Below are 15118 nucleotides of genomic sequence, written 5' to 3'. Positions count from 1 at the left end.
CATTTTTCAATGCAGTAGGGATTTCTTTTCCTTGTTTGAAGAAAAATATAGATTATTCTGAGACTTCAAGCAGCACACTAACTGCTCAATTATTTGTCAGTAAGTGGAATCAGTATAGGTGTAACAAACTTCTTTTGCATGCAAAGAAACCACAACAAATTGAGAAATGGGGTGGGGGGGTTGGAGAAGAAAGAAAAACTGTATTCTGCAAAAATAGGTTTTGAGCTCTTTCAATGTACTGCTTTGATTGTCTTCAAATTGTCATCCAGCACAATGTAGAGACATAGTCCTCTAGATTTCCCTGCTTTGGTTCCCTTTTGCTAAAAAAAAGATGATCATGCTGATTCAGTCAACTGTAACAATCACCTAGCTAACACTTTTTAAGGGATCTAAAGCAGGTAAGAGGTCAGTATGTTTTCTAACCCTCTTCTTATTCTTCCCCTCACAAGGAAGTTGTGACTGCAATGAGGTCTCCCCTCAGCCTCCTCTTCCTTCTCCAGGCTGAACAGACCAAATGCCCTCAGCCCCTCCTCATACAGTTTCCCCTCAAGGCCCTTCACCATCCTTGTGGCCTCTTTTGGACACTCTCTAGCAGCCTAATAGTGTTATAGTGTTACCCAAATTCTCCCCCCTGCCCCAGTTCTGGAAACCATGGGATCACAACTATTGCTGTGGGTATTTTTTCTTGGCTTTTCTTTGGAAACAGACATTGCACAGAAAGCAGGCTCTAGCTGTCCTGGGTCTGCAGGCATGAGCCTACATCCTTGCACATCCTCGCTGAGGGGCACCCACATGATTTTTTTCTCAAGCAGGAAGAACAAGGCAGGGCCAAGTGTGAGGGTGCAGGAGCAGACAGGACAATTGGAGGGTGGGATGTGGGGATAGAAAGTTCTTATAGCCAGCAGAGCACTCTCTTAACTCCTGAAACACAGCCTTTGGGTATTAAGCCATGAGGCCTTTGATGAGAGGCCTGAGACATGAGAGACACAAAGCTTGCCTAGCAAGGAGGTCTGCTCAGGGAACCTCTTCAAGGTTCCAGCACTGCCCATGCTGCAGCCACCGGGAGCCCACACCATGGTCTTCTGAAATAGGAGGGATCCATTTAGTGTTGATTTAAAATTAATAGCTTGAAGGAGAGGTGGAAAAGAGGAGCACAGAGCAGCTTCTGTTTGGCAACCCACTCCTGTAACATTTCAAGGTGTTAGAGATTTTCTCCCCTTGTGCATGGGCTGTATTCCCCTACATGGCACCCCAGGAGATTTCATGGCCAGTGTTTACCCTCCTGCCTGCATCTTTAGCACATGCACAAACAAAACATGTGACTCATCTTTTCCCATGTTCTAATGAATTACTTCCACGTGCCTGAAGTCTCTTAACCCTCAATCACACACCTCTGGGTATGCTTATCTCTGTTTAATGTTGCTAATCACAGAAAACTGATAAAATTACCCTTCCTCACATGATAATCCCAGGCAAACACGGCATAAAGGTTATGCACTCACCCTAACACTCATTACTTTACTACAGCTATAGAAAATGAGCTGTGAAATTTATCTTCTAGTCTTGTCAACTGTTTTCAAATACTTCAATCACAAACACTTAGTTGAAAGTGATCTGAAAGGGATGGTTATCAGAACTGAGACTGGAGCAATTTCTGGCTCTCTGTTCTGTGTTTCCATCCTCAGACTGACTAAGGTCCATCTTGGAGGTGATGACCTGCAATGTTTTCATTTCAAGAGTGCCTGAATTAAGGCCCTGCAATGGAGGCCACCTGCTTCCAGGTACCTGGATTAGGCAGGACACAGCTGTTGGTCTGAGCCAGAGGAGGGCAAGAAAGTCTTAATTTAAAAAAAAAGGAAAACAAAATTTGTAACAATAAGGCCCACACATTCTGCTACAGTCACATAAGCTGTAACTCAGGAAGCTCTTAGGTGTGTATTTAAGAAAATAAATATCTAATTTTCCTCTGAAAAGGTTTCTGTGTAAGTAAGTGATGTTTGGAATGAGATCTCCATGACTGTACATAGTAAACAGATTTGCTGCCAAATCCGAAGTCTCCTTGACTATCACCACAGTACATCTTACTGCTGAAGTATGTCAGATGAAGGTCACAACAAGTATTAAATAACTATCAAAAAACATAACAGCTAGCAATACCTGTGGCTAAATCAGGGCCACACTGATGTTTACAAGATATATTTAACAGGCACTGCAGAGATAAGGCAGATACCAGCCCAGCAGCAATGAGTGGAGGCTCTTGCTGTGCCCCAGCAGCCTTCTCTGGACCTACAGACGCCACTTCTTACACACTCCGTCTGTTTTCAAATGCACTCTCCATGCTACAGCACATGGATCTGCTTGTCCAGGCCACAGATCCCACCTGACACTGACTGTGCCGTAATTATGCCTCCCCTGACGGGGGAGAATTTTAGAGTCTTTGCCAGGAGTCCGAGAGACAAACGGGACCTTCAGCCTTCTCTGCTTTCAGATTGTTGTTTATTAAGTCTTGTCAGAGAAATAGAGCCACTTAATGTGACCCAGACATAGCACAAAGGAGAGAATCCAGGAGAATGCCAAATCATCAAGATTACACAGCTTTTTTAAAGGTCAATCAACCAATGGTCACTAAAAGCTTACATTATTTTTACTTTTCCACCAATGTATAATAAATCATCTAGTCATGCAGACAGGAACTGCGGAATTCTTTATCCAATCATCCCAAACTACTTCTACTGCAGAATATGGAGTAGTAGAAGAAGAAGAAGGTTTGGAGAACAACAACAATCCTCCATTTTGAAGTTTTTTGCTTTTATCTATTTACTACATTAACAAACCCAAATCCTCTAAATTTTTCACCCTGTGACAATCTTACATAGTATTCTATCACCTAGTTCACATCAGGGTTGTTTCTAATTCTTCCCAGAGGGTAGGCAATTTTCTCCAAAGATGAAGATCAAAACCAGTGTTGTCCAGGGGGGTAGAACCCTTCAAAACAGGCAGGGAAATATTCTCTGCACTCTGGGCTCCCACACCACCCATCAAGGCATTCCCTTGAAGAATCACTACAGAAAACACAAAGAAGCCTTACCAACTCAAAATATTTTATTTTCCAATTTTGAAGCTGATTGAACTTGCAGCCAACCATCCCCAATGCTGTTATGAAATTCAGTATTGCTCCTCAAGCCTGTGTATGTACCTGTGGCCTAGATTACACTGCTATAAAGCAACATTAGGAATATGCTAATAGTCATAATGTTAAAAAACATTAAGAAGATTTCTCATGTTAAGAATAAGTTAGCTGATCCCAGTTAATTTTAATGCACAGACTCTAATGCAGAGTAAAAATTTTCACATAAATTATTTTTCAAGGGAAAAGAGCAGATTCTCTCAAATTAATGCAGTTCAAGAGCCTGTATTCATTTCCCAGGCTGCCTACTTAGAAAAAAAGATTAAATATAAAAATTGCTTCAGCCATTTCAAAACAAAAATAATTCAAGTTTTCTACTATAACAGGATCCTTCAGCTGTTAAAGAAAATATTGTTTCTGACCTCAATCAGAAAGAAGAAAGCATTTTGTTTAAGTCAGCCCCAATTTCTGCTTCAGGTGGTTCACTAGTTGTTTTCAGAATATTTAATTTCCCAATAATTCCCAAACTGAATGCAATGTTTTGAGTCAATGTAAGACATAAATAAAGCCCCACTGTGTGTTGGAGTGTGTCCAGAGAGAGGCCACAAAATTATGAGAGGGCTGGAGCTCTTCAACCTATGAAGACAGGCTGAGGGAGATGGGACTGTTCAGCCTGGAGAATAGAAGGCTCTGAGAAGAGGCCACCTTACTGTGGCCTTCTAGTACCTAAAGGGGACTACCAGCAAGATGGAGACACCCTTTTTAGCAGGGCCTGTTGCAATAGGACAAGGGATAATGGTTTTAAACTACAAGAGGGCAGATTTAGACTAGATATAAGGAAGAAATTTTTTTAAATAATGGAATGGGTGGCCCAGAGAGGTGGCAGGCACTCTGTCCCTGGAAACATTCAAGGTCAGGTTGGATGGGGCTCTGAGCAACCTGATCTAGGTGAAAATGTCCCTGCTCACTGCAGGGGGCTTGGACTAGATGACCTTTAAAGGTCTCTTCCAACACAAAGTATACTGTGACTCTATCTGCCTAGCTTTGTTCTCTTGCCCTTCTCTGGACACACTCCAGCACCTCAATGTCCTTTTTGTCAGGAGGGCCCCAAAACTGAACAAAAGATTCAAGGTGTGGCCTCCGCAGTGGGACAATCCTGCCCGGGTCCTGTCTGGCCACACTATTGCTGATACAAGCCAGGTGCCATTGGCCTTCTGGGGACACGCTGGCTCATGTTCAGCTGGCTGGTGACCAGCACCCCCAATAGTCCTTTCAATCACTTCCATCCTCAGAGACACTGTCAGTGCAAGGATCCTGAGTATCATTATCCCCATTTTCCAAGCAGAGAGCCAAAGCACCAAGTAACATCACAGACCAGTGGCAGAAGACATCCCAGACTCTTAACTCCCACTTTCTTTTTCCAGGCCAGTGACAGAGAACCTGCTATCCATAGGAAGAACATCTGACATATTTGCAAACAGTAATTTTGTATTTACCAACTCAGGAGGTGAATTGCCAAGGAATGTAAGAAGTCTCGCCCTAAAGAGATCATTGTTTCAGTAGGTGGAGAGCCCACACGGGTATGGGGATTTCAGAACAAACATATGAGATTGTATTTACAAATCAGAATTAGCTATGGTGAGCTCACGGCACAGAGTGACACATGATTTATTGTAATGGAGGAAGCACGGAAAAATGCCGTGTTGGACATATGACAGCAATCCAGGGTGAAATAAGATTCTAAAAAGTCAAAAAAGATGAAAAATAATTACTCTGAATTAACTCTCAATCATAGCCATTCCAATAGGTAAAAAATGAAAATAAAATCGTATTGTGAGACAGTTTGGCACCATCAAGTGCTCAGTAACAGCATAAAATGGTATAAAATCTTAGTAAATTACACAGTATGAAAACACTCACACCATGCATACATCACTGGAGAATCAACAGGATTATCTTCACTGGTCCTTTCAGTACTACAGCTCACAGGCATTTATGCCAGAAGTTGTTCCGACATGGACAGTGGCTATTTTTGGTGCAAGAATATACAGGTTCCTGAAGCTGAGCTTACAGCTCCTGCAGAACAGGAGCACATGAGTCTTCTAAACCTTTGGCAATCCATCTTCAACAACTGCACCATTCAGGATAATCTTAGGAGGCTGCTTCTTTTCCCCGGGTTCTTCAGCCGCACACTCCAGAGGCTCTAGGTCATGGTATTTTCTCCGATAGACTACCCTTGAGATTACAGTTATCAGAAACATTTCCATGATGAGCAGCTGCTGGGCTATATCTGCCAAAAAAAAGAAAAAGGGAGGCAAAGAAAAGCCCCCAGAAGGGGGAAATTACTACCAGACAAAAAAAAAGAATAATTGGCTTATTAATTTTCACCTGTGTGAAAGGAACAAACTCTACTATCCTGTCCCCGCCTCTCACACTCAGCACTGAAATCAGTTACAAAATTCCAATATTGCCCATCAATAAGCATGCAATAAATTATGCATCCAAAACATAAGAGATTTAACAGTAATTATGCATGTTGATTTCTTTTCTTCTCATTTATGATTCCAGCTCTTCTCATTATCAAGTTCTTCTCTACAGCCATGACAGCTATAAAACTTTTGTTCTTATTTTTAAGGTAACAACGGAGATTCTCCAAAAGCTAGTGATCCCAGGAAATTATTATTTTGGGGAAACACCAGAGATTGCCATTAGTAACACTGAACTGGTACCTTTATGAGTAAATGAAGAACATTCTTCCCCCAAAAAACTTACATGATCCTCTTGCTGTAGAGGAGAGTGGTGGAGCACAGGGAATGATTTTTTGTGTAGCGAATATGTTGATAATAGTGGTCTGCAGTTGGTTCAGAATGACAATAAACTGCACCAGAAAGGGAAAACAAATGCCTTAGCTACCAGAAAGGGGTTTATAGTTCACATAACAATTCTGCTTTGATAACAGAACCTTTTTTGCCTCATTCCTCCTTGTTTGGCCTCCCTTCCCCCCATCTACCAGCAGGATGCCTGCCATTCTGCAGAATTCATCTTAAGGTCAGGATGCTATTGCTTTGAATAGGAGTATTGAATTAATCCTGGACTTGAAAAGTGTTTCTTCTCAGCCCTTCATTTGGGAGGTACATTATAGACAGACCTCCCAGCAGGGATTTCAAATAATACTGATCTCTGAATAATAGGCAATAGTGTTTTAAAAATGCCAGTTAATTTGACCCATGAGCTTATGTTCCTCCTTAATAGGAAGAAAGACTCAAAGGACATTTTTTCCTGTTGTCTCCTCTTTTTGCTATAGCAGGGAGATGTTGTGGTCCCCAAATTGTATGAGACTGGCTTCTTTGCCAGAAGGTATGAGGGACTCTTCACAGCTTGAGTTCAGGAACCACCACTTGTGCATCACATTACTGATGCCTTCACTGCCATGGAGTTATCCAAGTGTCTCTGTAGCTGCTGGTGGAACTGCCTGAGTCTAGACCCTCACATTAACAGAGTTTGCCATCCTAAACCTGAATTCACCCTAGCACAGCTTTGCAGGTGTGACCATCCTGTTTACTGCCTTTGTAAGTGCTTAATAATTTACTTAACCTTAGTGCACCAGCCTTGATGTATGTCCTGCTCAAGAAGGACACATATCCAAGGATTCTGCTGGACTCTATTCAGAGTGATGTGGAAGAGGGTGGCCTTGTCCCTGTGCTTTTTCAATCTAACCTCTGTGGTTCTGTTCCTTACTATTTAATGATTCTCAGACAGTCTTTTCATTATTATCTACTTCTGAAGTGCAGAATGGCCAAGAAAAATACCGTTAAAACAGAATATTGTGGAATGCTGAAACAGTTCAAACAACAGCCACCCACACAATGCTACATATCCTCTCCACACCAGCATTTTAACATTGCATTTCAGGATACCAAAACTACAGAGCTTCCTTCAGGCCCCACAGAAAGCACCGTTGTGATTTCAGTGGTCTAAAGATAAATAGGTTTTACATGGCTTTCACATCTCCAGCACTCCTGAGAGACTAGAAGTAAATTGGCTCAAAGTGAAACTGAACAGCAGCCAAGGAGAGTGCTTCAAAGGGATACAGCTTTAATCAGGTAAAAATACGGCTTCGCACAGTGTATTTAGTGGAAAAAATACTACAAATTTTCAACAAAGGAGCAAGAACTAGAGAGACAGAGTTGTGTCAGCAGTTAAGAGAAATTCTTACCAGAAATATTAAAGTTCTCACCTGATAAAGAGCAAACTTTGGGATAATGTTCTTACACTTAAGGAGAATCCTAACTTTTCGAAACATGATTCCAACTGCCCACAGAGCAAAAAGGGTGAGGGCACCAATGAAGCAGCTAATCCATAGTGCAGGTCCTTTGGGAGACAACTGAGAAACAAATCACATAGCCTTATAGAACCTTACTTTACTGTTTCCAGGAAGAAGTTGTGAACTGGATGACGTTAAAATGCTTGTTTCTATCTCCATGAGAGCTGATGGCAGCAGCAATTGCTGGGTTTTGCATGGGGAAACTGCCCAGTACCAACTGGAGTGTTGGCACAGCCTCTCCTCTGCAGGCACCAGCATGGAATTGTGTTCAGTCTGGGGAGGTGTCAAGTGACACAACCCCTCAATGCTGCAATTGCCAGCCATGCAGTGTGTGTCTTTTCAAAGACCCCAGCAGCACCTGGCAATGCGCAACAGCTCATGAGAGCATATTCAGCTTGACATCTCAGATGGGCCATTCCTTTTATACCATGAAACAACAACAAGAACTACTACTTTTAGTCTGAGTTATCCAAGAGGTTCCAAATTATTATCAGATACTGATTTCTCCATCATCTTGCAGGTTACATGGTACAAAGCAGAAGTACAGTACTATCTTTTTATTTTACACAGATATAAAAATCACCATGATTTGCTGAAAAACATAGAATTAGGCTTCCTATTAACATGATAGTACATACACTTGTTTCTTAAGGCTGCAACTTACAAAACACAGGGCAGATACCTCCCACAGGGCAACTTGCAGTCCTGCTATTCTAACCATACAAACTGGGAAATGTATTGGAGCATAATCTGATGCCCAACCCACCCAATGCCCAGTTTCTTTACAAGAGAGTCTGGGAAGGCAGAAATTATATGCTTCAGGTCTCATAAGAATACAGTAAGGACTCACTTAGAAGTGCTCCCAGATTTCACAGTTTACTTGTAGGCTAAGATAGTTACACCAACCCTAAAACTTATAGGTTTTGTGGACCATCTCTGATTAAAATATTTACTTACATTGTAAAGGACGTAATTGCCATTAGTCCAAAGCACTATTGACAAAAATATGAGCACGGGCCGAAAGACAGCAAACTGAAAGGTGCTCAGGTTCAGCCAAAAGAGGGTTTGCCTGGCCAAAAAAAAAAGAATTAAAAAAAAAATTAGATAGGCCAAGATCTTATTAGCAACCTTAATAACATTTTATGGATACAGTCATCTGCAGAACTTTTCCACTCCTGTAGCATGTGGCTAAAATCTGGGGAGGAACAGCTTCAAGATTAGAAAATCTTTCCAAGAATTTCTCAATGTTTATTTAATAAAGTCTCTACAAAAATAGTACTTTTTCTGCTCTGCATCAAGTACATACTAACCAAAGCTGGGCAAAACATATCTTTCTCTGCCCTGAAGCCAACCAGGGAGACAGTAGCTGCATAACCGGTTTCTGAACAATAATGCCATTTGCTCTTGCCTTGTTGCCTTATTATTTGAGTTCTCCCATGAAATTGGGCAAATCAGCCTGTTCAGTCACTTCCTAGTCCTGTGGTAGATCAAGAAAGGGAATCACACAGACCTAGATGAAAGGACTGGTACTTTTTCAGTGCATCATGAAGAGTATTGTGTAAGCACCTGGGTTTGCTCCTCTGTAGTCGAACAGAAGACAAGAACTGTCTCTCACTTGGTAAATTGCACAAGGCCAGCAGGACAGCTCAGGACTCCTTCACTTCTGTCAGTATAAAGTGGGTCCAGAACACAGCCTGTAATCCGGCCAGCTAGCACTAAAGCCCACCAGGAAAGGGGCAGATGAACTTTCTAACAGAGGGCAGAAAGCTGACTGACCTGAATCCTCCTTCAACCTCCACAGGACAAGCTGCTACAGCTGCCCATGTTTTAGTCTGTTACCACGCATTATTTCCCATCCTTTCAGTGTTCTTTTCACTGGAGTTCCTTGGGCCCTTGACACTGCCATCAGAGATGTCTCACAGACAACAGGCTGCCATTTAGTGTGCTAAAGGATATAGCCATGAACCAGGAATTATAGGAGTTGCTCAATGAACATAGCAAATAGCCACAGGATTATCAACAGCACAAACCCATGTGGAAAGACCTGCAATGGGCCAGCCATTCAGTGTGTGTCTTTTCAAAGATTTATTATTCCCAGAGAGCTTTAAAGAATAATAGATATGAACAAACAGTGCAGTCACTGCAATGCCACGAGTTGTTTCCCTTGTTAACGTGGGCCCATCTTTATTGATCACCAGATTTCTTCTGCCACATCTCTCCCTATTGCATGGATTGTTACATTGCCTCATCTGTACCTTGTTATTTTCCCCAGAACTGCAGATATATATGTTTTCTTAAAAGAATTAATCCCTCCCTCGGCGTAGCTCCCTGTTTCCCCATAAGGTACCTATGGAAGGAACACGACACTGACTTTTCTCTCGTAGAGCTTGCCAATATTTTTTTTAAAAAAGGTACCCTGCAATGGGAAAAGGCTAGAGGTTAGAAGCAGAGAGCTGATGGGTTTCCCAGTGTACAGACACTGGAGAAGGAGGCCTGACCCCTCTGCAGAGCAAAAAGCCTTTTTTTTTAAACAGACAGCTGTCCTTCCTGCCAGCAGCAGTAGGCACTGTCTAGCTCCTGAAATGAGTCCGTATTAGCTGCCAACATCCTGCATAAGCTGCCACTGGGCCAAACAACAGCAAGGCAGAGTAGGGGATCCTCTCCCAAGCTCCCAGTTACTACAACCTGTACAGAGGGTGACAGACATGGGAAAAAAAACCAAATAAAGGTACATTTTTGATGGGTTTTACTACCTCTTCTTCTTGGTACCCCCTCCATGTAAATATTTAGTGTTACTCTACTAAAATTATGGAAACAAAAGTTTAAATTGTAATACAAAATGAGGCCGTTTAATGAAGAATTATTACAATAAAAATTCAGGGTTTTTAAAAATGCATCAGAAATTGCTATGCTGTGTTCTGTTTGATGCTTTCCTTTAAATAGATCATAAAGTCTCCAAGGTCCCTCTGACACTAAAGTCTACACCCTCACAGAAAACTCTCCTTTGTACGTTCAGTCCCTCAGATTTTGCTTATAATGAGAGAAACAGTCTCATGCTCTGTGCCAATAGCACAGCCCCAGGAAATATATGAGGCTTCCAGGCTGTGGAGTGGTGTGTAAATGACAGGGTGACACTAACCAGAGGAGGAACTCCACCAGGCAGTGCTCAAAGGAGGACAGGTTTATGTTACAGTATATTGGCTCCTGTAGCTCTCCATCCTTACCCCACTTCTCAAAGATGCTTTAATACTAAGTTTAGAAAAAGAAAACATCTGCTTTCGCCTCACCAGACAATGCCATTTCACTAAGAGCAATGCTTTACAAGCACTATATCTACTTTTTGTTCTAAAAATTATTTTAATCTCAAGTAGTTTTAAAGTCAAAATCAGAATGAAACATTTCAATTTTAGCAAAGTGAGAGAAATTTTCTATCAGGAGAGCCTCCATTTGATAATTCTGCTTGTGAAAAATGCCCAATCTCAAGATATTTGTTCCCTTCTGGAATGAAAAGAAACTGAAATGTCAATTATTGGGTTTTCTAGAGTAGAAATTTCTCCTCCCACACACCTCTGCATTATAAAAATGAAATAAATTAGTGGTGGTGTACAGCCCCAAAGTGATGATGCTGTTTAAAAGAGACAGCTTGAGAGGGCTTGAGACTGACTTTTGGGAAGCTGTGCTGTAAGCCTGGCCCTGCCAAGGTGGCTGAATTCCAGCAGCCGTTCCCAAGCTGGGAAATCTTAAAGGGGTGACTGACCTGGTGATGGGCACACGAGGGAGGCAGAGGCAACAGCAGCAGCAGGGGCCGGTGCTGATGGTGAAGCGACCATTTTCAAACCTCCTGAGGAGCATCTTCTGGCCTCCACACTCTTTAATCATCATCATCAGGAACTTGTGGATAACTATGGCAAAAAATCTAAGAGAGAAAGAAAATTCCAGCTTAAACTTGTGTGTGTGTCTCTTGCATGCCTGCACCAGCCAGTGCCACCTTCTGTACAGGGTTTTTACAGCCCATGCTTTGCAATCAACAAAAATTCCAGCTCTATCTTTGAGACACCTTCTGTTTGCCATCACCTTGGAGGACCAGAACGGCCCTAACTTCACTGAAAGAGGAATAAACCAAGGCACAGAGCAGATGTGGAATTTCCCAAAGCCGCTCTGGTGGCTGGTGGCAGTCGGTATTAAAGCACAGGCTTTCCTGGCCCCAGTCATTATGGCTGTATTTTTCCGTAAGTTATCTAGTTCTGACTAGTCCGAACTTTTTAGAACAAGTCCTCTTCCTCCTCAAATATGGCTTTCAACCAACAAACATGGCTAGGTTCATATAAATAGCTATCATCAAATGTGCTGGCCCAGGCAGGGTGTGGTTCCTGTGCAGACAAAGCGCCAACTGCTGCAACCCCACCTCTCCCTCCTTCCCCAGCTGCACATTCTCAACCCTACCCAGGAACTACAGATTGCGCCACCAAACATGGAAATCCAGTCAATAAAAGAGGTCCTCTTCTGCACTGCCTGCAGCTTGGGCAAAGGAGAAGGGGGAATGTAAACATGCTTGAAGTGCCACAGGACTGGATTGTTGGAAGTTTCTGGCACTACCTGCACGCACTGCTGCATGCCAAGAGTGCTCCCTGCTACTGTGTTGTCCCTGCTCTTTTACTCTATGCTTTTAGTGAATGCAGTGTGACACGAGGTGAGGCAGCTCCTGAGTGTTTCTGATACTGTGGTGCAGTGCATTCCAAAATCATCTCCAAATGTGAAGTGCTCAGGGCCATGGCATACCCCTACTTGGTCCTGCCCACCAGGGCTGTGCCATCATCTCCAGAAAGCAGGGACCACATTTCTCCCTTCTTTTCTGTGCGTGCCAGAGCTGTCATGCTTGCACATAAAGTGCTTTTATCAGGACAACCGTGGAACAATTTTACATTGATATACTCATCGGGGGCTCACTTGGCACCATTAATAATAGACCTCCACAGCTCATCATTAGTAGAAGTGCAGGGAAGAAGTCACAGGCCAGACTCTCATTCCACGTGACATGCAGAGAGAGGAAAGACAGACTGCTGCTCCAAAGCAACTGTCAATCCAAGGAATCAATTACATGTGAGTCACAGATCCTTCATACTGACGTTCCCACACTAGGGGACTGTAGCACTGGGAACCGTTTCAGCATTTTCCACCTCCCAGAAAAGAGCTGCCAAGAGATTTCAACTCAAACAAAAAATTACTGAATTGTTAAATTTACAAAATGACTGTGTTACCAAGGGCAGCAGATGTTTAAAGGGAAGAAATTTGGGGTTTGGAGCAACATCTAGAAACAGGAAGAATACTCACATTCCTGCTGTGAAATCTGTAAACATTGTTGAGCGAGGAACCCACATGCCAATGCATGAAGTAGTAGAGATCACCTACAGAGAAAGGGAGGAAGGTTGTATGAAGGGCAGAGATAAAGCTCATGTGGCTCCTGTGGATTTTCAGGGAAGCCCTATTTTCAACAGTGAACTTTATATTGTTTCCATGCTAACTTACTGGAGCTGCAGCATTAATCCAAATAATGATTGATCCTTTGGAGGAAGGGATTTTCCTGTAGATGTAGACTGCTTCCTCTATAAACACCAGAATGGCAATGAGTGTCATCAGAGTCAAGGTTGCAAAGAGAAATTTCCCTGGTAGGTCAAGGCCTGCAGAGAGAGAAGAGAGACAGTTCTGATTTATTTCATAAGCATTTCAAACATTAATGTAACAACACTGTCTCTGAGGGGCTTCTTTGCCCTATTCCTGCAAATACTTGCACTCATCCCTAGTTACACAGGCAGTTCTACAGAACAGTTCAAATTACTGAAGTTCATGACTAAATCTTTCCAGGATCCACAGACAGTACACAGGAGGAATACGCCTTCACCTTCTCAAAGCATTGTGCAATAGTCCCTTTCAGAAAGGTGGGGTTCCAGGGCAAATATCCTTAGGTGAATGTAAATATGTAGCAAAAATAAATACATAATACAGAATACAAATAAATACAGTAAATACCTGATCTGGGAACTTTTCCAGGCAGGCTACAAGCAAATATGTATTCACTCAGTTCTCTGCTTCCATCATATGTTCATAGGCATGTTACATGTAACTTTCTTAGGTAGGCAAATTTACTACAAGCTCGGTGGAATTTTTTAGGGCACATGAGGAAGGTAAGGAAAATTACATTGATATACCTAGTCTGAGATAAAACTTGGTGTCTTCACCAAAATCTTTTCTGCATCTCCCTTAAAGCTGCCTATGAATATCAACATTTACCCACACGTGATAGGTTTTATGTCTCCATGGACACTGGGTACGGATAACAACTTTGACCCACAACTAACGGCTGAAGTGCGTTTTCTCCCAAGGGATGTGTTTCCAGAGACAGAAGAAACCACCGCAGTGGAGTCATGCTTAATTTAGGAGAAGTTCGTGCTTATAATCAATACTAACTCCTGCCGGACCTGCAGCCTATCTGAAGGCAAAGCAGAGCCTCTGCCCCAGCCTCTTTAACCTAACCTGCTTCAAAAAACCCTGGCACTTGCAGACTTGGCTGCAGGCGGGGCAGCGCACGTCTTAGTGGGCATCTCCACTCCTCAGATCTCACCGGGGAAAGCCTGGGACCCGGGGCAGCTCCAGGGGCCGGTTCAGCGCCCGGTTCCGCAGGTCCAGGGCGGTCCCGGCGCTCCCGCCCACGCTCCCGGTTCTGTGACATCCCCACCCGCGTCCCTGGGCTGGGGCCGTGCTGTGCTCTCGCCCTGCCCCGAAGCCAGAGGCAGCTCGGCCCCCAGACAGGCGGAGGATCGGCCGGGACAGGAGAATGCCGGCCTCCGCTCGGAGATTTCCTCGCCGGGAAAGAACGGCGAAGGGGCAGACAGGGACAGGGCAGGGACAGGGGGACAGGCAGAAGCAGGGACAGGGACAGGGACGGGGACGGGGGTACGGGCGGGGCAGGGACAGGGATGGGGACGGGGACGGGGACAGGGACAGCCCCCGCCATCCCGCCGCGGGTTGGTGCCGAGGGCGCTGCCGGGCAGGGGCCGCTCCCGTGTGTCCGGCGGGCGGAGGGGCCGCCCGGCAGCGGGCAGCCCCCTCTCCTCCGCCCCCACACTTACTCCGGAGAAGCTCCTCCGAGTAGGGCGGCTCGCTGGCGCCGCAGGACGGGTGCAGGGTCCCGTTCGCCTCGCCCTCCATGGCTGCGCGGTGCCCTGGCGGTGCCCTGGCGGTGCCGGAGGCTGGGGACGGGCGGCGGGGTCGGTGCGTGCCCGGCCGCCGGTCCCTGGCGAGTGCGGGCGGCGATGCGCGGCGCGGTGCCGGCGGCCGGGCCCGGTTAATGATTACCCCGAGCCGGGAAGGGCGGGCGGGCGGCGCAGGGACCGAGCCCGCGCTGCCTCCTGGCGCCCGGCGGCCCCGGCACGGCGGGACGAGCAGCGCCGAGCCCGGGGCAGCGCGCCCACCCCGCCGGCCACGGGCCACGGCTGTGTCCGGCTGTTCTCCGCGGCTCTGCCCGGCCTCGGTGGAGCTGCTGCGGAACCCAGCCGGCCCTCCCCGGGCCCATAGTCACAGCCCCAGGGCACGGGCGCAAAGCTGCTCGGTCAAGTTTCAGGGACTTTCCATGGAGCCCTTCACAAAAGGCTTCCCGATCACCTTGGCTG

General features: G+C 44.8%; 1 protein-coding gene across 1 annotated transcript; it reads right to left on the bottom strand.

Moving 5' to 3' along the window:
- Positions 1-3080: 3080 nt before the first annotated feature.
- LOC125317947 (organic solute transporter subunit alpha-like) lies at positions 3081-14799 on the bottom strand. Its single transcript, XM_048288247.1, has 8 exons — positions 14579-14799; positions 12978-13129; positions 12783-12856; positions 11209-11367; positions 8409-8520; positions 7365-7511; positions 5900-6005; positions 3081-5417 (listed from the first exon to the last, which is right to left on the bottom strand). Exons 1-8 carry the CDS (start codon positions 14655-14657, stop codon positions 5230-5232), a joined length of 1017 nt encoding a protein of 338 aa, XP_048144204.1. The 5' UTR covers positions 14658-14799; the 3' UTR covers positions 3081-5229.
- Positions 14800-15118: the final 319 nt, after the last annotated feature.

Source organism: Corvus hawaiiensis, chromosome 2, assembly GCF_020740725.1.
Source record: "Corvus hawaiiensis isolate bCorHaw1 chromosome 2, bCorHaw1.pri.cur, whole genome shotgun sequence".
Lineage (NCBI taxonomy): Eukaryota > Metazoa > Chordata > Aves > Passeriformes > Corvidae > Corvus > Corvus hawaiiensis.
The sequence above is the reverse complement of the archived record's forward strand: the minus strand, read 5'-3'. Positions and strand labels throughout refer to the sequence as shown.